Source organism: Diorhabda sublineata, chromosome 6 (genome assembly GCF_026230105.1).
Source record: "Diorhabda sublineata isolate icDioSubl1.1 chromosome 6, icDioSubl1.1, whole genome shotgun sequence".
Taxonomy (NCBI): Eukaryota; Metazoa; Arthropoda; class Insecta; order Coleoptera; family Chrysomelidae; genus Diorhabda; species Diorhabda sublineata.
Window position 1 is genome coordinate 13,154,677 of NC_079479.1, and position 22,217 is coordinate 13,176,893.

The window sequence follows — 22,217 nt, forward strand, 5'->3', positions numbered from 1 at the left end:
CCGAACGTATTTTATTAGCGCAATTTCAAACTGCGCATGATTTTGATGACAGAACACAGAATTTCGAATCCCGAACGTATTTTATTAGAGCAATTTCAAACTGCGCATGATTTTGATGACAGAATACGTTCAGAACCTCTACCACAAACAAAATACAAACTGTGAACTGAAATGAATGAAATTGATTAAATATTATTATCAATTTTGTAATATACAAATTGAGAAATTCGTTTAATGAATTCTGTCATCAAGAACGTTGTTTATATTGCCATTAAATGGGGATCAGTTTGGTAACTTTCAAAGATGCGACCTGATAAAACCGCAAATCGATTACCGATCGAAACGTAAATAAAAAGTGAAGGGAATCGATTTACATAACCTCTAAATACCTCAATCAGTTCCGTGTAATTACCAATATACAGCGGGTGCGCTAAGTAAATAAAAATTCCATATTTCCCCTTTTGTCTACATCTTTTCTAATTAATTCTGATAATGATTTGATCATACAGGGTGGCGCAAATACAATTTAAGAGTTTGAGTTAGATGTAGCGACTACCAAGCGACGCCATTTTGTAGTTAAACCATCTGGTTTCAATAATAATTGTGCAGTGGATTTTGCAACATCGCATGTATATCAAATTGAATGTATTTTTATTTTTATGGCAGAATAATAAAGTTTTGGCCCCAGCGGATCATTTTGTGTTCTTAGACTTTACAAAATGTCTCGGTGGTCAATGATTTTCCAACAAGAGGTTATGTCGACAGTTAATGCATGGCGATTCTTTTGGGACCTCCCTCGTATTCTATTTTAATAGATAAACGTGTAAAAAGAATTATACAATGTCTAATTATAGTCTATTGAAGCTTAATACAAAAAAGACTTAATATATAGTCATAATTTAATAATAAAATGTACCAGAATGATCAATAAGGTACAAATAGATCAAGTTAACATACCTGGGAATTGTAATGAGTAATAAATTGGATCCTAGCATAGAGGTATCAGCAAAAATAGTCAAATTAAGAACTAGTTTTATAAAACTCGACAAAAAATAGTTGGTATCCATGATATTAACTTTTATCTGAGTATAATCTTGCTTATTTTTTAGGTTGGAAAGTTTTCATATAAACCTGGTATATTTTTGCAACCAAATATCGTTGTCTGGGATTTTGGGGTACCCCAAAACTTTTCCAAAAAACTATATTTCCTGTTTCACTCGTTTTGGTGTTTTATCTCATATAGTTTATCGATAGTTTTCGTTTTTATTGCGGTTTTTTGGTTGATGATGAATAAATCTCTTGTATGTACAAAAAAATAGACAAAGATCTGTAACTAGCTTATATTCTCATTTGTTTTTAATTAAGAAAAAGTGAAAATATAAAACAAACGCTCCATTCATGTGTTAAAAACCCATTTCGTGAAAGTTAACAGCTATCCCAATCTAGTATTGATTCAAATAATTAAAGAAATCTATAAACTACCATACATTTTTGTAATGGTTTCTTGTTAGACGATGAAAAAACAAAAAAAAACCTATTGTCCTTAATTAAAAATATATTAATTAGTTATTAAAATAATTATATTAATTTATAAATAGTTTTTCATCTATTAAATCAAGATTTTCACATTGAAATGATACGATTCCTATCAAAATACTCCAATATAAATTAAGGTGAAATGACAAAACAAAATTAGTCATTAAAATACGAAGGTTAACTGAAAGATATCTGTCTCAATAAACAAAAAAGACTTTACAAGTTTTCAACATCGTTTTCTTTTAAAACTAAACAAATCAAATGCCTTTAAGGTATTAACACTTCTTGTAGTTGTTGAAGATTACCTGTAGATTTCACCCTTCTGTGAATCTTGTTCCACAAATGATCAATATGGTTCAAGTCCGGACTGTTTGCGGACCAGTTTGAAACTACCTCTTGAAGATACTGGTGTACCATTCTAAATACTTGGGGTGTGCGTTACATTGTATTAACAAGTCATTGCTTATACGAGGGTTGCTATTCAAATAGCATGCGTTTTAACCAATTTTCGAAGCATTTTTTTTTATTCAGATTGAAGTACCTCCAGAACATGTTATTTTAAAGCATCAAACGCTTTTTCGAGTGTAGCAACGTTCTAGCAATTGATTGTTGATCTGCTGAAATAGAAATCATTGAGTACCAAATAAGGACTGTACGGCGGATGATCCATCGATTCGATGTTTTGACTGTTCAAAACGGTTTTGTTTGAATTGAAGGGTTATCAGTTGGAGTATAGATAGTTTTGTCTTCTGCTTTGAAGAGTTTTTGTCAAGGTACAACTCTATACACCAATAAGTACTGACATCTTTAGTTTTAGGCTAGAAATTCAACAAACAACCCTCGCTTTGTTAGTTTGTCAAAATTCTATATACCTAATTAACCGACGAAAAGTTACGGGATTATTAATATCGAAGTGCGTTTTCTCATGAAATTATTTGTTTGGGGTAATGTATTTATTATAAAACTCATTACGTCGTTTAATTTACTAATTAACGATGAAAAGTTTCTCTTAATTTTAATTTGAACAAACAAAATAAATTACGACAACAAACTAGTAAGAGAAAGAATAAAAAAAAACAATTACTCGCGACAAAATGATTTTACTTGCTCTGATTCATTTACCTATCAATCTAAAAGAATTTACAGCGCCACAGGCAAAGAAAGTCCTGCCAGTCTAATAATAATCGTTCGGTATACACCGCACGATCTCTATAATAATGTCATTTTAGAGCTCTGCTTCACGTGCCAAACACTGTAGGCGGTTACATACTTAAATACCTTTCACTATAATATTATTTCAAGAATTATTAGAATTTACTTAGTGGATTATGTCGAAATATTGTATTTTTTAAAGATTTTCATACTCGTACAACCAGAGTCAACTTCAATGGAGCGAAGCAGAAAATTTAACAGACTCAAAGCTGATAAACATTTTGGAGACTCAAAGTTGATAAATTTTCGGACATTTTGGAAAAATCAGTTGATGAAAATGGTTGATGAGACTGTACGAAAAAGATGCCAGAATGTATTAAGAAAAAAATAAAAATCAATAACGAATACTTCATAAAGTTGTTGGATCGTTTGAAGGAATTACACAATTATAGTCCAGATCTGGTTCTCAGTGATAATTGGCTATTCGCTGATTTCAAAAAAGTGTTTTTCAGTGAGCAATTTAGCTTAAATTGAGAAGCGAAATAGAGAAATATACCTTTAAGCTTTGCAGTGCCTTGATCTTCATATAAATTGATCTGGAGCCTTCTATGTTCAAGGATCTTCAAATAAAATGGATCTTTCTGTCCTTAAGTTTGTGTATCTTCATATAAATAGATCCAGAGGCCTTCCAGAGTATGGATCTTAATATAAATGGATTCAGAGGCTGCTCTGTTTAGGGATCTTCAGATAAAATAGACCTTTAAGCTTTGCAGTGTCTGTATCTTCATAGAAATTGATCTGGAGTCTTCTATGTTCAAGGATCTTCAAATAAAATGGATCTTTCTGTCCTTAAGCATGTGTATCTTCACAAAAATAGATCCAGAGGTTTTCCATGGTATGGATCTTCATATAAACGGATTTAGAGAATGCTATATCCAGGGATGACCGTAGATGTTGAGGTACAGCGTTTTTATTCATATTAAGATCTCGTATATTACATAAATCTACCTTGAAATTTATTTTTCCTGGTAGATCCTCCAGACCAGCCCCAGCCCTGGGATCCGACCTGCACAGCGACAAAGCTTGGAACCATTCACGTCGTTTACAAGAATGCAAAGTACAAATTGAATCTAATAGGTCACAGTCAAAAAAATTCACGGGTGAAACTAATGAAATATTCCGTAGCTACGACGCATTCACCATTTTTTGAAATATCAAAAAAGTTTTTATTTGTTTCAGGTGTGAAAACTTCATTAGGAAATGGTTTCCATATCGTTTCAATTGAATTTAACAATAAACAGTTTCAGGATCATCACATTTTCATCTTATATCACGTTTGCTACATGAGACAGGTACGTTGAGCAACCATACGAGGTGGTTAGTTTCGTTTTGGTGATTATATTCATGTGATTAGTGAAAATTTCATAAAAATTTTACAGATAAATCACGAAAAACACCCTATACACATAATAAACTAGTAATTACTTCACCATAATTGACTTTGCTTCCTAAAATTTGTTCAACAACAATCTAGTGAGTTAATTCGTGATATCTTTCGTTCTTTATATCAAACCTTAAAATTTGGATTAGTTTTACCCATAAAATAAAATTCAACTAAATCTGATCGAGTAATTTTAACTAGAAATCAAATTTAAGGCTTCAGTTTTTTTCTATCAAATTCCAATACGGAATTTAATTCATTTCGATATCGACTACAATATCCGGTTGTTTGTAACGGCGATTATTTAATATTCGAATTAACACAATCACCAATACTTAAATTACATCTCTGAACAAATCAAATATACGAAGTTTATCTATAAAATAATTTTCCTCACTATTAAAATCATATTTATTGGTTTGTTTGGAAAGCTTAGAGTTTCCTATATTTTTTAACATAATTGCCTTTCGAATCGATGCATTTTTGCAAGCGATGTACCATATGATTCATAACAGAGTATTAATATTCATATAAACGGATTTGGAGGCTTCTCGGTGCAGGTATTCTCCAAATAAACTTAATTTATATGCTTCCCAATGCTTGGATCTTCATAAAAATAGATCTGGAAGCTTCCCAGTATAAGTATCTTCATATAAAAGGATTTAAAGGCTTCCCTATTCAAGGATCTTAAGAAAACTAGTTTTGAAGCTCTCCAATGCCTAAATCTTCATATAAATAGATCTGGAAGCTTCTTTATCCAAGTATCTTCAAATAAACCGGATCTTTCTGTTCTTAAGTATGTTTATCTTAACATAAATAGATTCAGAGACTTTGCAGAGTATGGATCTTCATATCAATGGATTTTGAAACTTCTCTATCCAGGGATCTACAAATAAACTGAATCTATATCCTTCCCAATGCTCGAATCTTCATAGAAATTGATCTGAAATCTCCTATGTTCAGGGATATTCAAATAAAATGGATCTTTTTGTCCTTAAGTATGTGTATCTTCACATTGGAGGCTTCTCTATCCAGGGATCTCCAAATAAACTGAATCTATATGCTTCCCAATACTTGGATCTTCATAGTAATTGACATTGAGTCTTCTATATTCAAGAATCTTCAAATAAAATGGATCTTTCTGTCCTTAAGTATGTGTATCTTCACATAAATGGATCTGAAGGATTTTGAATGTATGGATCTTTACATAAATGGATTTGTAGGTTTCTCTTTCCAGGGATCTTCAGATAAAATAGACCTTTAAGCTTTGCAGTGCTTGGATCTTCATAGTAATTGATCTGGAGTCTTCTGTGTTCAAGGATCTTCAAATAAAATGGATTTTTCTGTCCTTAAGAATGTGTATCTTCACATAAAAGGATCCGGATGCTTTCCAGAGTATGGATCTTCATATAAATGGATTCAAAGGCTTCTATTACAATTTTCAATGCCAATTAGCTTTAATATAGTGTTGCATCAACATACTTGAGTAGAAATAACTCGAATTACCATTTTCAAAATACAAAAGGCAGAATGGAGTAACCAGCAAGATCTCCAGATCAATTTTTCCTAGATTATTTTCATGCATATATCTGGAAAGCTTATAAAAACATCGAAAAGGAAAAGTTTATGATTGATATGAAATAAGTGCAATTTTCTTATATATTTTCTTTATATTCCAGAGTCTTCTCATGAACTTTGTCACCGCTGATTTCCCTAGGGGTCGCTGTTCACCATCTCCGATTCTATTTGCGTCGACCATGCGCGAAAAAGATTCCTTTCCAAGAAAAATGTTGGTAGCTGCAGGAGGTCACAGTTCCCCCAAACAAGCCGCTATCTATCCTCTCTCCATAAGAGTACCACCAGGAGATGAAATGCCTTTCGATTTATCGAGAAACACGAAATCACCAGGACCTCACATGTCACCGGCATGTCATCCGGCTCAATCGCAAGACAACGAAGAACAACCGCTAGATTTAAGAGTAGATCATAAAAAGATGTCGATGATGTTGTCCAGACGACAAATCGAAGACGAAAACAGAAACTTAGTATCTCCATCATCTTTTAGTGTAAACAGTGAGATAGACGAAGAAGCTAAAAATAATAAGACATTACCAAAGACTTCGAATCAACAATTACCTACTTACCCAATAGTTTTTCCTCACCAATCCATACATCCGATGATGTTAGAAGTGATGTATCGGGCGCAGAAAAACGAAAACCTTCCTAGATTATCCTTACCTTATCCTAGTTCCCCCACGAACTGTAAACAAAGATATCCTTTCGTAAATCCAGTGGTTCTTAGTCCTCCAATCAATCTAATGCCTTTCGATATGATGCGGAGTCAAACGGCGCAACCGCAGACGCCGAAATTATTCGAAACGTCGGGTACTAAACTTAAAGACAGATACGCATGTAAATTCTGCGGAAAAGTTTTTCCGCGATCGGCGAATTTAACGAGGCATTTGAGAACGCACACCGGGGAACAGCCTTACAAATGCAGATATTGCGAAAGGTCTTTTAGTATATCGAGCAATTTGCAAAGGCACGTTAGGAATATTCATAATAAGGAGAAGCCTTTCAAATGTTCTTTATGCGAAAGATGCTTCGGACAGCAAACTAATTTAGATAGGCACCTCAAGAAGCACGAAGCTGACGGGCCGTCCATTTTAGACGAGAGAAATCTACGGAAAAACCAAGTTACATCGAGAAATATCAATGAGGATTCATATTTCGAAGAAATCAGATCGTTTATGGGGAAAGTCACCGATAAAAGGCTGTTACCTAATTTCCCGATGACGATGCCAAAATTTTTAGATAATAGTCAATCGTACAATGAAAAAATTAACGAAAATGAAAAGGATAATTTTTCATCGGCGTCTTCTACTACATCGGAAGTTTCTAATAAAGAAGATTTCGATACAAAAAATAAAATTGTAGGGGAAAATATAGAAGAAAACGACGCTCCTAGTGATAATAACAATAATAATACTTGAAATTTTTACTATTCCATTTAGGGAATAGCGAATGGTGTACCAATTTATAGGTAAGTTCAATTATATTTACATTCAGTTTGATATTACTACAATGAAGCTATTTTTAATTATATAGTGCTAGTGGTACAATAAAAGGTATGATTCAGATTAATATACACACGTCTAATGGTGTAAACTACCCCAAACTATCCTAATTACTTTGCTTCTTTCTAATTATCGTAATAGTAGGATTTTCACAAAAAATGGCAGGTATCTAATTGAAAAGTAATCAAATCACCTACAAATTGATATACAGACTACAAAAAATTCGAAATTGAATAGATGACTTGAAAATAATGCTATGACATGATAAAAATCATACGATCCCTCGTTTCTGAGCTATGGGCATTTAAAGTTATGGAATCAGAATTTATATTCAATATATTTTCCAAATTATATATTGGAATATAACACATTTTTAATCGATGATTACGTGTGTCGTTGTAGTGCAGTTGACGTAATTCAACAACAATAATTCTACAAAACCATCTGAAAACCAGGGGTGGATCATGCCTAATGGTAAACAATCTGTAATTTTTACAGGGACAATCTGTACAATCTAAAGATGGCATAAATGAATTTTTTTAACGATTTTTTTTTTCAAAAATGTATTATTTGTTCAACTTAAAATTTATGGTTTGGAAAATATATAGATTTTTATACCGTTCGTCATAAAGAGACATTCTTAAGAAAATTATCATAAATCGTAATTATTTAATTAAAATACTTACAGGAGATATTTAAACATTTCTAAATGAACTACATACTGTCGAAAATTGTGTTACTTACATAAAAAAATTACTACAGATGGAACGGTCTTTCTCTGTTTTAGAACCGATTTTCCTTTTTCAGTCTATAATTTTTTTTGTTTCCGTTTTAAAGGGGTTAATTCAAGTTCCATCCATAATTAGGAGGTTTTATTTTTTTTGCTAAACAATCTATGGAAACATCTTAACAAGTATTGCAACCAAATGCGGCAACCATTTTGTCTACAACTTTCTCATGTCCAAATTTTTAGTTAATATGATGTATCTCAATAGTTCTCTAACTATATTTCTATTTGTAGCTACTCTTTTTTCCGAGAAATCCACTTGTATATGTGTCTTTATCTCTAATTGTATCGTCTATTTTATCTTTTCTGTATCTATTCCCGTTTTCAACTTGTATAAAATAATGAAACTAATTATGAAACCACTGGATATTAGCAAGATCCTGCTAGATCACTTTCAAATAATGGGGATGTTAAATACACGTAGACATTAAGTTGATTCAAGCGATGTAAGTGTTCTGTGCACTTATTGATTAATGAATTTTTTTTCTCATTTCAGGTCCACAATCAAATTTCTTGAATGCGAGAACTCAATAACAAACATAACATTACAACAAGACTATACTCAATACGAAGATGATCCCAGAAGTACCTGGTCCAACAAAGAAAACACAAATATTTCGAAATATTTCAACGTAATCTCCTTCCAGCTTCATAAATTCGATACCATTTTCATAATAAGGATCGTCAAGTTAATTAAAATAGCCATTAAATGTCGAAATCACCCCTCCATTTGACCACCGAACTATTTATTCAAGTCTAGGAACAGAAAATAATCCGAAAAGTCTAAATCTAGCAAGCAATTACCGCATTCATCTTTCGCACGGCTTTCTCGTGTCCAAAATGTCACAATTCGCTCTTTTTGAATGTCTATTGTGTCTGCTAGCTCGCGCATTTACAATCGACGATCATCCAGTACCACTTTGTGGATTTTCTTCAACATTTCTGGAGTCGTCACCTCATTTGGTCGACTACTGTGCTGCTGGTCTTCACAGAACGTACAGTCTCGTCTAAACTCCGCTACCCAATATTCCACTGTTGATAACGAAGTTTCAGTCTCACCCAGATTAGAATCTAGTTCAACTTTTATATTAATTGAGCTAATGCCTTTCATTATTAATCAAACAAATACTAAAAAAACGTGTTCCAACGTGAAATATATGCTGTATAAATTATGTAGTGGTATTAACTACTGACATCTCTAGATCTGGGACCATCCTCGTATAATCGTCCTTATTTTGACACCAAGTGTCCTTGTTATTAACTAAATTTGCAGTTGATAACTTGCTTAGACTAAGTCGAATTCAAATAATGTCACGTATGAAATTGAACGTCTGATGATGAAATAATAATATACGAAACGAGGTAATGACGGAATAAAAGAGGATTTATGTTGGGAGAAAGAAAAAAATTATTTTGTAATACAATTAACGTTCAAAATTTATATAAAATGAAATGGTCTAGTAGTGGTTATTACTCATGTAAAAATTTAACAATTACAATATTTTATATAGAGATCTATTCGGTTTTAATAATGACCAATATTTTTATGACCTGTCAAAGTGACATCTTGTTGTTTAAAAAGTTATTTCTACGGGGTGGAATACGTATTGGATGTTTAGAAATTACCGATGTTTAAATACGGTTTTTTTCTCGCGTGAATGTTATTTTGTTTAACATGAATTTTATCTCAATAAAACCAATATTCCGTTAAAATATTTGGTAGAAAATTCGTGGAAAATTTAAATTAAAGTGAGCTCTCTATTAGTCATATATAATGATATAATACACACGATAATATATATGTTGTTAAAAAAGATATTAAATGTTTTATCATGTTATTAAAATTTACTAAATGTATATAGGTATTATTGTTAAAATTTACCAGAAATTTCGATTCGTACAAATGTTTGTTTTATTTTTTATTTGTTATATTGTTTACGAAACAACGGAAAGGTTTTAACAAATAACCAAAATTGCATGAATTACAATTAATCATAAACTACGATTCTCAATTTAATATTTCCAAATTTTTTCAATTTCTTTTTTCATACTTCTATCTTTCACTATTCACCTACGATAATTTTTCTTTCAATTTTTTTTATTATATCACTTGAAAAATGTTTATTTTCGTTATAATCGCTTTATCTTTCTAGTCCTGTACTTTTACTTTCCATGCTGTTTTCCTAATCAATTTTCCTTTTCTGCATTTATCTTTTCCTTCATGTCTCGTTCCAACATATATTTTTTTTTTTTTAATTATAACCATTGTTTATTTAAATTTGCATACTTTTTCATTTCATTTTCATTTACATTTTTCTTTGCGTTACTTTATCTCTCTTTCCTCTTTTCACAACTATCATCTGTTATCTACCTTTTAAGTATAATTTTCATTCTCTCAATCGTCTCTATTATATTTCTTTCTTTTTCCACTTTGTCGTTATTTTCCATTTCATTTCCCCATTTCTCATATTTCTCTTCTCTTCTTTACTATTCATTTTTGAATTCAATCGTACATTATCTTTGTTATTTTCATCTTTTCCAATTCGTTTTCATATTCTCACTGATTATCTAATTCTTATTATCATTTTTTCACTTCTAGTTTCTCTTCAATTTCTATTCTTCTCTTTTACACTATTATTTTCTTTGAATAATTGTTGCTTTCTACCTTTATTTCAACATTTATCTCATTTTTCTCTCATCCCACGTCTCCCCTTTTCTCTACTAATCCTTCATTCCTATTTATATTTATTTAATCACTTTGTTTCATGACTTATTTTCATCAAACTCTATTTCTTTCTTTGTTATACATTTCCACTAGTTTTTCACTTTATTCTCATTTATTTCTTCCCCATACTTTTCTCCTCTGCTTCACTATCATGTTCCTTTCCTTCACAATTAAAATCATGTTTACTCTTTTTTTATCTTCTAGACCTTTCTCTATTCTCACTTTATTGTTTATTTCATATCCTATCTCTATCTGTGTCTATACCAACATCTATATATCTCTGTATTAATCTGTTTATCCTAATCTCTCTATATCTATACGTCTTTAACTATCTCCATTTGTATTTTTATCACTATTCACTTCTCATATCGATATTTATTCTATATCTCAATCTTTTCTTTTGTGTCTGTACCTTTACATAACTTTATCTACTTTTCTCGTATCCCACACCACATTTTTTCATTATTTTACTTATTAGATTCTTTCATTTTTGTTTCTTCCTCTTTATAATAATCTTCATCCTCTCAATTGGCTTCGTTTTATCACATTCTATTTCTTCTTTGTTATATATTTTGTTTTATTCTTATTTCGTTCTTGTCTTTCACTTCACTATTTATTTTTTTTAATTCTATCATTCCATTTCAATTTCCGTTTTATTTGTATTTGTATGTCTATATATATTCTTTTCTCTTTATGTATATCTATCATTATCTATATATCAATATTTCTCTAATTCTATTTCTACTATCAAATCTATTTACATCTGTGTCTATCTTTTACTTCATCTCCAAGTATATGTCATCATTTCTATCTCTAGCTTTATCTATCTATGTCCCTATCTTTATCTATATATCAGTTTATGCATATTTCTCTTTGTATGTACAAAAAAATTATCTATCTCTATCTATACTATATACTATATATACTTTTCTCTCTATCTTTGTTTCTATTGCTTTATATGTATCTGTCATTCACTTCTCTATCTTCCTCTCTCTCTCTCTCTTTATCCCATGTTTAATATTTTTTATCTCTCCCTGTATCACAAGAACTCTAATTTGAATGAAAATAAATTTAGTAGACCTCAAAAACTGCTGCTTAATTTCAACTAGATAAGAAATAGCTGCCAACAATGTATTTGGAATATGAGCCTTTCCTTTTTTTCGAAATTTGTTGATTAATTGTTAAAATGGTTACATTTGGATAAAAATTCATGTGATCTCTAATTTTAATGTTAAATATTTTTTCAGTATTCACTAAGCATTTTGTTCCTTTTTTTGTTTATATAACGACTAGATTTTAATGTAATAAGTAATATGCAAGTTATGTTTTAAGATTTGCACTCTTCGGTTATTTTCATAGATAACGCCTAATGCACAATTTTTAACATAATTGTAAGAAATAATAACTAATATGAATTGTCCGAAAATCAGAAACATTTTTTTTCAAATGAAACATCGACAGACTGAGATCTAAAGTAACGAAGTTTTACCGCCACCTTTTTAGCAAATAAAAACAATTTTATTTATGTTGTTTTAATGTATATTCACCTTTTACCTTTACTTATCACACTGATAAAAAATAAAAATAGTAATAAATCATGAGGGAACTATAGATTTTAGGCAACCAAAATTACTATTAATCTCTTGATGGAATGATTATACAAATAAATATTTCGAATGTACGCATGTGTTATAGGTGTTGCGTTTTAGTAATATATAAGTTTAACATAAAAAATAAGCAGTTATATAATAAATCATTTATAATAAAACCTTTTACAGATATTTATGCAAAAAATTATGTTAAGTGGGTGTTATGCAACACTTTATACGTGGTGCCAAACGTGTTGCATACTACTTATAAGTGAAGACTCTCCTAATAAATATTAACTTTATTTGGAGTAGCAATTTATAATTTTGAATATTAAGCATATGGTAATGTAAATATAATATATTAAGAAATAATCAAGAATTATACAAATTATTAAATTATCTATGATATATTTGTCTATGATATTACCAAGAAGATGTCAATGTCTGTTGTCAACTAAGTGTCATTGTAGAGTCACTAGTCAGTCTTTAAAAATATTTGATTAAGGAAGTATTTCAACTAGTTGTGAAAGAATCTTTATTTTCATATTTGGAAAAATTTAAATGTCATTCAGTAATGTACAAACCGGAGGAGTCCATAAAGAATCGCGTATATTTTGCATCCAAGGATGGAATGTCAATTGCTTTGTATACTTTAATAAGTGGACTTGACAAAACTAAAGTGAATGAACTTATAAATGAGGTGAGTCTTAAAAAATCATTTAATCACGTGTATTTTCTAAAAATGTACATTCTATAGGTTTTAAAATATATACAAAATGATAGTGCAATTTTACACACCTAAATGTTTTGTTTGATATCTAAAAATAATACTTACAATTTTTGTTGTCTAGAATAGTCCAAATCTGTGAAATCATTTGAAAATTGACAATATTATCTCTTATTAGTAATATTTTGCCTTCACACTTTGGTAGTAATCAATTATTTGTTTTAAATAGATAACATATCACGCAAATAATAACTTTATTTTTATTTATATTAAAAGCTGGCGATTGTTATTTATTATAGAGGTAAATCATTTGTAGAATATCATTTTACTTATTTGCAACGCAATAATATTTCACTTATATATTCGTTTTGAAAAGATTTTTTACCATAAAACGTTAAGCTTCTAATTTTATTTTAAAGTATTCTAAATTTCACAAGAGTATGTTTAATTTAGGTCTATTTGCTTCACTTTTAACACTGTATTGTGTAGTTTAACTCAATATATACTCTTTTAGGATGTATTAAATTAAACCAATATAATGTTATTTTCTTGGTTTCTTCACTTAATCTTGGGAAATAGCCCATCAAAACTGATAATAACAATTTATATCATTAGTTTTCGAAGATCCTGTATAAATTTATTTTTAATTAGAAATATTTTTATCGAAAAAATCGCGTATCAAAAAAACTATAATTAGAAACTCCATTTCAAATGATGTTAATTATATCAGTCCTAAAAATGTTATAAACTCATATCATTTCGATTCTGTTTGTTTTTATATGATTTTTTTAAGTTTCCTATATTTGTTATAGTTTAAAAATTTATTTTAAGAATCACTTAACCTCAGTGAATTTTTGAAATCCAGAAAAACAACACGTGTGCTAATAATAGATGAAAATATTTCACTCGACCTCATATACTGTGTGGTTCATATAATATTTTACTGAAAACTTGTATACTGGATGTTTGTGAAGAGCTTTTTTTTGGTTAAAATACTTTTATTGGTGTACAAGCTTTTGTTATATAGGAATCATTGTTAAAAATGTATGTCTGAATAGTTAGAAATAAGTAAAACAGTTGTTGACTGACATGAACAACATTTGTTAAACAATTCTTGTCCAACTATTATTAGTTTTGATAAATGTATAGCAAGTGAAGCAATTTTGGTCATATAAAAACATTGTTTATCATCCTGAACAATTTTCATCAAACTGGAAACAATATTTGTCTAGATGAAACAATTGTTACCCAATTTTGTTGAATTTTTGTTTCATTGAACACAATTTTAAATTAATGGTACAATTTTTCTTGAACAAGAACATTTAGTCTTCATTAAAAGCATCTTTTGTTGCACTGAAGATGTTTTTTGTCCTACTAGAACAATATTTGCTGGACTGAGAAAGATTGAATTGTACTAGAAGTACAATATATTTAGATTCAGTTCATTTTGACACACCTCATATGTTTGAGTCATTTCTACAGGATCTTCTTTCTTCCATAATAGGTCTAACGCCTGTTCCTTCTACGATTCTTTTCTCCTTCTTTCTTCAATAATAGGTCTAACGCCTGTTCTTTCTTTGATATCTTTCCTAATCCTGGCTCTAGATTTTCACTCTACCTTTTTCTTAGTTGTTCTCTACTACGTGTATCTGGATCTGGTTTTATAATCTCTTCTTCTCTACTTTCATATCAAATCTTAGGTTATTTCCATTTAGAACTATAATAACCCCTTAAATGAGTAACCGTATAGGCAAAGGCCAAATTACAGGAAAAAGAAGAATCGCGTATCTAGCCTCGTTACGAAATGACAGTGGTGTAGAAAGAATTGTTGTGGAAATAGAAATAGCGGTATTAGAGGTTATATTATACCAATTTGACGTTACATTTTTGTTAAAGTTACTTTGAATTTCTGACAGAGAATAGAAGATGACGGACAAGAATGTACCCCCCTGATAATAGCAGCGAAAAATGGACACGATAAAGTTGTTAGAATGTTATTAACAAATTACGAACCTAATCTAGAAGTAGAAGGTATAGTTAGATTCGATGGTTATGTGATAGACGGTGCTACGGCACTTTGGTGCGCCGCATGTGCAGGTAAGCCTATATATAGTGTGATCAAAACAAAGAAAAAAAAACTTTTCATCCTTAGTATTTTATAGTTATAGGAATTTCCATTCGCGTCACAATCTGTTCATTTGTGATTATTATTCGTATTATATACGAGGGCTTTTTTATAATCATGTTGATACTAAGTCATTTAACTATTTCTATACGAGGGTTTTTTGATATTTATGTTGGTTCTAGGTCATTTAATTATTTGTAAATATTTAATAAAAGCCGGTGCCGATATAAACCACGGTACTAAAACGAGTTCTACGCCACTTCGAGCGGCCTGTTTCGATGGTCGTTTGGACGTGGTACAATATCTAATACACCATAAGGCTGATATACACCTAGCGAATAAATATAATAACACCTGCCTCATGATAGCTTCTTATAAGGGTCATTTAGAAATAGTGAGTAGGGGTGTGTTGAATTTTGGGGAAAAAAATCCATTTGGAATTTTACAGGTTCGTTATTTGTTGGAAAAAGGCGCGAATCCGAACGAAAGAGCTCATTGTGGAGGTACTGCGTTACATTTTGCCTCCGAATGCGGGCACGTGGGAGTTGTTAAGCAACTTCTTTTATACGATGCGAAATTTAGCAGTAACGACGTAGGGATGACGGCGATCAAAGCCGCCGCTGAAAAAACCAAAGAAGCGGTAGTGGAATTCTTGATTAACAGAGAAGATATTTCGGTGGAAGATAAAATTGAGGCTTTGGAACTTTTGGGAGCGTCGTTTGCCAACGATAAAGAAAACTACAACATCGTTAAAGCTTATAAATACATGTATTTAGCAATGCAATTGAGGTTAGTATATTAAGAGAATTAGATCGTTGGATTCAAGTCAATTTTCACCCTACGGGAACAAATTCGTCGAAATGGAAATGATTTGATATGATGAAATTTTCGTCACATTAAATAAAATTTTCATTGGAATAGAACAATTTTCGTTCGAATCGAAACAATTTATGCCTAACTGGAACAATTTTCGTCCAATTCGGAACAATTTGTGTCCTGTCAGAACAATTTTCGTCAAACTTGCAACATTTTTGCTTAGACAGACAATTTTTTCTGAATAAGAACAATTTTCGTCGCGCTAAAACCAATTTGTGTCCAGCTGGAACAATTTTCGTGCTTCCCAAACAATTTGTGTTCAGCTGAAACAATTTTCGTCACACTAAAAACAATTTTTATTGGACTAGAAAAATTTTAGTACGACTAGAAACAATTTATACTCAATTGGAACAATTTTCGCCAAATTACTAATAATTTTTACACTTCTACCATATAGTTTCTTCTTTTTTTTTATTTTTTCAACAAAATTTCAATCGCAAACTGTCACATCTATTTGCAAACCCATAGATACAGTGATCCCGATAATCCGATCAAGAAAAAAATTATCAAACCCATCGAAGCCTATGAAAACTGGATAGAATGTCAAACGATCCAAGAACTCCAAGCCATAAGCGAAAATCACAACAGTCTCCACATGGAAGCTTTAACCATTAGAGAAAGAATCTTGGGAACCCACAACGCCGAAGTACCTTATCCAGTGATATACAGAGGAGCGGTTTTTGCCGATAACGCCCGTTTTGATAGGTAAAAAATTATTTTTTTCCTATTATGAAATCGAATACGACGCTCATAGACCAGGATGTAGTTGTTTATCGTATTTTTCAGATGTTTGGAATTATGGTTGCACGCCCTCCGCTTAAGATTGAAGACATCTGTACCGGTCGGTAAGGATCTCCTGAGATTCGCCCAAGTGTTCTGTCAAATGTTGGACGTCGACATTTCTTTATCGTTCGATTGTGTTTACGAAGTATTCGCAGCCGCCGTAACGGAATTGGAACGTAATAGAGACAATATGAAAAAAAATGTATGTAAAGAGGATCCGGAAACGTGTATGGTAAGTTTTTTTTCTTTTGTCCATTTATATTCGTTTTCTTTGAAATGTCATTTTTGATAATATTCCACATATTTTATTTGACAGGTTTGTTCGGTTAAAACAAATAAAGGACAGTACCGGACTTGCTGAGTATCTCTGGTATTTTAACAATATATTTCGGAATGTTTATTCGATTTTTCATGGGGAGCCGTCAATTTTGACAGTTTTTGTGTTATTTTGTAATTTCTAGTCATTTTATTTGACAGGTCTGTTTGGTCGACGTAAATAAAGGACAAGATCGGACGTTCCAGAAGTGACTACAACGTTCTAGATTCTTCTAGATATTCCTTACGATTTTTAATTCAATTTTTCATGGTAAACTGTCAGTTTTGACAGTTTTAGTGTTATTTTGCAATTTATAGTCATTTGATTTGACAGGTTTGTTCGGTGGATGATAATAAAGGATAGGACCGGACTTGATGTGTCTGATATCTCTGGTTTTTTGACGATATTTAGGAGAGAGTTTTCGATTTTTTGATGGGGAACTGTCATTTTTGATAATTTTTGTGTTATTTGGAATTCTCTTATCATTTTATTTGACAGGTTTGTTCGGTCGATGTAAATAAAGGTCATAACCGGACGTTCCCGGAGTGATATCATTCCAGATTCCTCTAGGTTTTCTTAACGTTTCTTTATTTATTTTTCATGCTGGAACTGTCAGTTGTGACAGTTTTTGTGTAAATAAAGGACAGGACCGTACGTTCCAGAAGTGATTCAAACGTTCTAGATTTTTCTAGATATACCTTACGTATTTCCAGAAGTAACCATAATGTTCTAGATTCTTCAACTCCAGAGTCGACTCGTTTCCAAAAACACCTTCAAATTTTCACTTCTAATACCCCTTTTGATACGTTTTAATGATGATTTATCTTTTATTTTTGGTATACTTCATATAAAAAAATTTTTTTGTTGACATTTTGACCTGAAATCTCATTAAATTTCACTGATCTGTCAATTTTGATAACTTCTTCGCCATTTCTATTAGTAATACGTCGTTCCAGAAATTTCTACAACGTTCTAGATTCTTCTACCTCCAAAATCTACTCGGCTCCAAAAGTTTCTCGACAATGTTATTTGTCAGATTTGTTTAGTATTGTAAATAAATAACAGGACCGGACTTGCCGAGAATTTCAACTCAATTTTGTATTTCTAATGGTATTTAGGACACTTTCGATTTTTTCATATTGAAACTGTCAGTTTCTACAATGCTCTAGGTTCTTCTACTTCCATAATCGATTCGATTTCAGAAAAGGTTTGATCTGTTAATGTAAACAAAGAACTTGCCGAGAAAATATTTGTTGGATAATGTGAATGAAAGCCAGGATCGAACGGATTTTTTTTATTTTCTTTTTCGTTCGTTTACAGGATAACATTGAACATAACCTCACAACGACATTGTATTTTTTAACGATATTAACGAAAATTATGAAAACGTTTTCCGAAGAGGAACGTTTCAATATTCAGAGGATGGTTTTTACATTAAATCAGTTGAATATGACTCAAAGGAATGGATATTCTTTGTTACATTTGGCCTGTAGTTCTGATACGCCCGTAGATGAGTTTCACATTAAAGATGTGTGCAAGTAAGTGACATTTTTCCGGTTCTGGATCGTTGTAGTCCAAAAATGTATCCTCACTCAAAATAATTAATAATTTATCGAAATTTTTGAAAAATTTTATTTCGAAATGGGATTATTGAATGAATATTTTTAAGTTTTTCAAAAAAGGGTATTTTTGTAATTTTCATTTTCTATTCTTTATTCAGTATTTTTTGATAAATATTTATCCGAAATTTGGAAAAAAAATATTTAGTATCATCAAAAAAATATTTATTTTTTTTTAATTATTTTTGCATATATTTTTAAAAATTCTTTGTAAAATTTTGAGGCTCCAACGAAAATAATTTTTTCGTAATTTCTTTTTCGAAAATTTTGTGTAAAATAGTGTCAAAAAAATTTTTAAATCGTTATTTATTAAAATTTACCAAAATTTTCTACTTTCATATCAAATTTTTGGAAAATTTTATTGAAAAAAAAAATGCAAAAATTTTATTGGAAACATTTGAAAATCGTCAATTTTTGTAAATATGTCGAATGTTTCTAGTTTATCAAATTTTTTGGAAAATTTTATTGAAAAAATGCAATTTTTTTCCAAAAATGTCGAATAAAAAATAGGAAAAATGTTAAAACATTTTTAAATCTTTATTTTTTGAAAATATAACCAAATTTTTACTTTTTTATTAAATAATTTTTCTAATAATGCCAAATAAAACATTAAAAATTAAAAGAAGAAAAATTTGGAAACGTTTTGTAATCGTTATTTATTAAAAATTTGCCAAAATTTTCTACTTTCATATTAAATTTTTTTATTGAAAAAAAATGCAAAAATTTTATTGGAAACATTTGAAAATCGTCAATTTTTGTAAATATGTCGAATGTTTCTAGTTTATCAAATTTTTTGGAAAATTTTATTGAAAAAATGCAATTTTTTTCCAAAAATGTCGAATAAAAAATAGGAAAAATGTTAAAACATTTTTAAATTTTTATTTTTTGAAAATATAACCAAATTTTTACTTTTTTATTAAATAATTTTTCTAATAATACCAAATAAAACATTAAAAATTAAAAGAAGAAAAATTTGGAAACGTTTTGTAATCGTTATTTATTAAAAATTTGCCAAAATTTTATGCTTTTTTATTAATTTTTTTGGTAACTTTTGTCGATCAAAAATTGGAAAAAATATCGAAACAAAAAACAAAAAAAACAAAACTCATTTTGAAATCGCTATTTTTTGAAAATATGCCCGAATTATCTCTTCTTTTATCAAAAATTTCTGAAAATTTTATCCAAAAAAAATTTTTCTCCAGATTCCCCTGTAAAGAAACAACGAAATTATTAATAAATTGCGGGGCTAATGTAAACGCAATGGACATAGAAAGAAACACCCCTTTACATATAATAGTTACATATAACAAAGCAGTTTCCGATTTTTCCACAATGCATTCTATCGTAACGGATTTAATCGAAAATGGCGCTCACTTGGACTGCGTCAACAAATACAACGAAACCCCATTGGATACAGCGACGACAGGTAAAATATCCGACGGCAAATTTACCGCCGATCGTAAACGTGAACTCCCCTTAACGTTTTGTATAAATATTTTCAATTCGCAGGCGTGGCGGAGATTATTTTGAAGACTCAGACCAAATTGAGTTTGAGGTGTATGGCCGCGAACGCCATCAAAACTTATTCCATTGTTTATAGGGGGCAAGTACCCGAAGCTTTGGTGTCTTTTATCGAAATGCACGGTTCGGGGGTTAAGAGGAAGAAGTAGGTGCAAAATTTTTTTTTAATTTTTATTTTTTTAGCTCTTATTTTCTACAGTGTTGAATCGAAATTAAAAGTTTATTGCTGTTTTTTTATTACATAAAATTATTATTATTATTATTATTTTTCGCTAAAAATTAGCTAATTGTGAAATAAATTATTTTTAAATAATTGTTCAAATTTTTTTTCTCAGATCCACGAAGATTTTGTTAATTTTAAATATTAATTAATTATTGACGCGCCCTGTATAAAAATTCTATTATTTAAATTTCGTTGTAGAAAATCGGGAAAAAAATTTTTTTGTTAAATAGATGCGATGAATTGCAAAATTTTTTTCGAAAATTTGATCAAATAATTCCGATTTTATATACAGAATGTATAAGTATATCTTAACGGAGTAAGTTGATTATTGTTATTTTTTAATTTCAGTTAACGGTATAATCAATAATAAATCAAATATTACAAAAAAATTCTTATTTTTACAGTTTTCGAAACGTATAATCACGATTTTTGTAATTTGTCAGATATAAATACACCCTGTATATTGAAAAACAGAAATTTTCAAATTTCATCGTAGAAATTCGGGAAAAATATCGTTTGATACAAAAAATACTCGTTGGACAATGAAATTATATCGAAATATTGATCAGGTGATTTAAAATATACAGGATGTTAGAATAAACATCGAAGGGAAATTATGTTAAGGTAAGTTAATTATTTGTTTTTCTAAATGAGTTTTTGTGAAAATATTGAAAAATTGGTATAAAACGCCATCGATTCTCTTGTATTTGGTAGATTTGGGAATATCTAATTATTTTATTGAATTTTATCGTACCCTGTAGATTGAAAAATTGAATTTTCTGAATTTTGTTATAGAAATTTTCGAACAAAATCTCGTTTTACAAAATATATATGATTAATTGCGAAATCACAGTTCTAGAAGTGCTGAATTATGTTTTTTTTTAGTTAGCTATAGGTACACCCAGTATATTGAAAAATTGTGTTTTTTATACCCCGAAAAAATTTATTTTACATTAAATAAACGCGATGAGTTGTGAAATTTTGATGATTAAAGTTAAAATTTTGACGATAAAAGGTGAAAAGTGAATTTTTTATTATGAAAAGTTCACTTTTGATGGAGAAGAGTGTTCTTTTGATGATGAAAAGTGAACTTTTGATGATGAAAGGTAAACAGTGAAATTTTGTTTATGCAAAGTGGAATTTTGATGATGAAAGGTAAACAGTGAAATTTTTATGATGGAAACTGAAAATTTGATAATGAAAGGAAAAAAGTGAAATTTTGATGTTGAAAATTGAAATTTTGATTTTGCAAAATGGAATTTTGATGATGAAAGGTAAACAGAGAAATTTTTATGATGGAAACTGAAAATTTGATAATGAAAACTGAAATTTTGATGATGAAAGGTAATATTTTCATGATGACAGGTAAAAAGTGAAAATTTGATGATGAAAGATGAAAAGACAAATTTTGATGATGAAAACTTTTTTCATTATGAAAGGTGAAATTTTGATGCAGTGATTGCAAATTTATATACAGGATGTTAAAAAACGTCGAAGGAGAACTTTCTTAAGGTAAATTCATTATTTTTTATTCCAATTCATTTTTATGGTGATATTGTTCAAATAATTGAGAAAAAACCAACAAATTTCTTTTTTTTCCTTCGAAAACGTCTAATTATATTTATATTGCTTTTATTAGTTATTTACACACTGTGTATATTGAAAAATTAAATTTTTCAAATTTCATAGTAAAAATTAAAAAAAAATAATTTTTGGGATC

The 22,217-nt window shown here is 29.9% G+C and overlaps 2 protein-coding genes across 2 annotated transcripts in view; both read left to right on the plus strand.

Moving 5' to 3' along the window:
• Positions 1–8,577, plus strand: part of LOC130445366 (MDS1 and EVI1 complex locus protein EVI1-A-like) — a 51,463-nt gene extending 42,886 nt beyond the window's left edge. Inside the window, exons 2-4 of the mRNA XM_056780954.1 lie at positions 3,928–4,040; positions 5,809–7,172; positions 8,490–8,577. Coding sequence (XP_056636932.1) covers positions 4,032–4,040; positions 5,809–7,122 — 1,323 coding nt within the window. The 5' untranslated portion in view covers positions 3,928–4,031 and the 3' untranslated portion in view covers positions 7,123–7,172; positions 8,490–8,577. The remainder of the gene's footprint in view (positions 1–3,927; positions 4,041–5,808; positions 7,173–8,489) is intronic.
• A 4,172-nt stretch (positions 8,578–12,749) lies between these two features.
• On the plus strand, positions 12,750–20,587 carry LOC130445228 (protein fem-1 homolog B-like). Its single transcript, XM_056780779.1, has 9 exons — positions 12,750–13,007; positions 14,951–15,131; positions 15,342–15,553; positions 15,608–15,948; positions 16,504–16,740; positions 16,822–17,050; positions 18,455–18,672; positions 19,956–20,179; positions 20,263–20,587. The coding sequence occupies exons 1-9, from the start codon at positions 12,882–12,884 to the stop codon at positions 20,421–20,423; spliced, it is 1,929 nt and encodes a 642-aa protein (XP_056636757.1). The 5' UTR covers positions 12,750–12,881; the 3' UTR covers positions 20,424–20,587.
• The last annotated feature ends 1,630 nt before the right edge of the window (positions 20,588–22,217 follow it).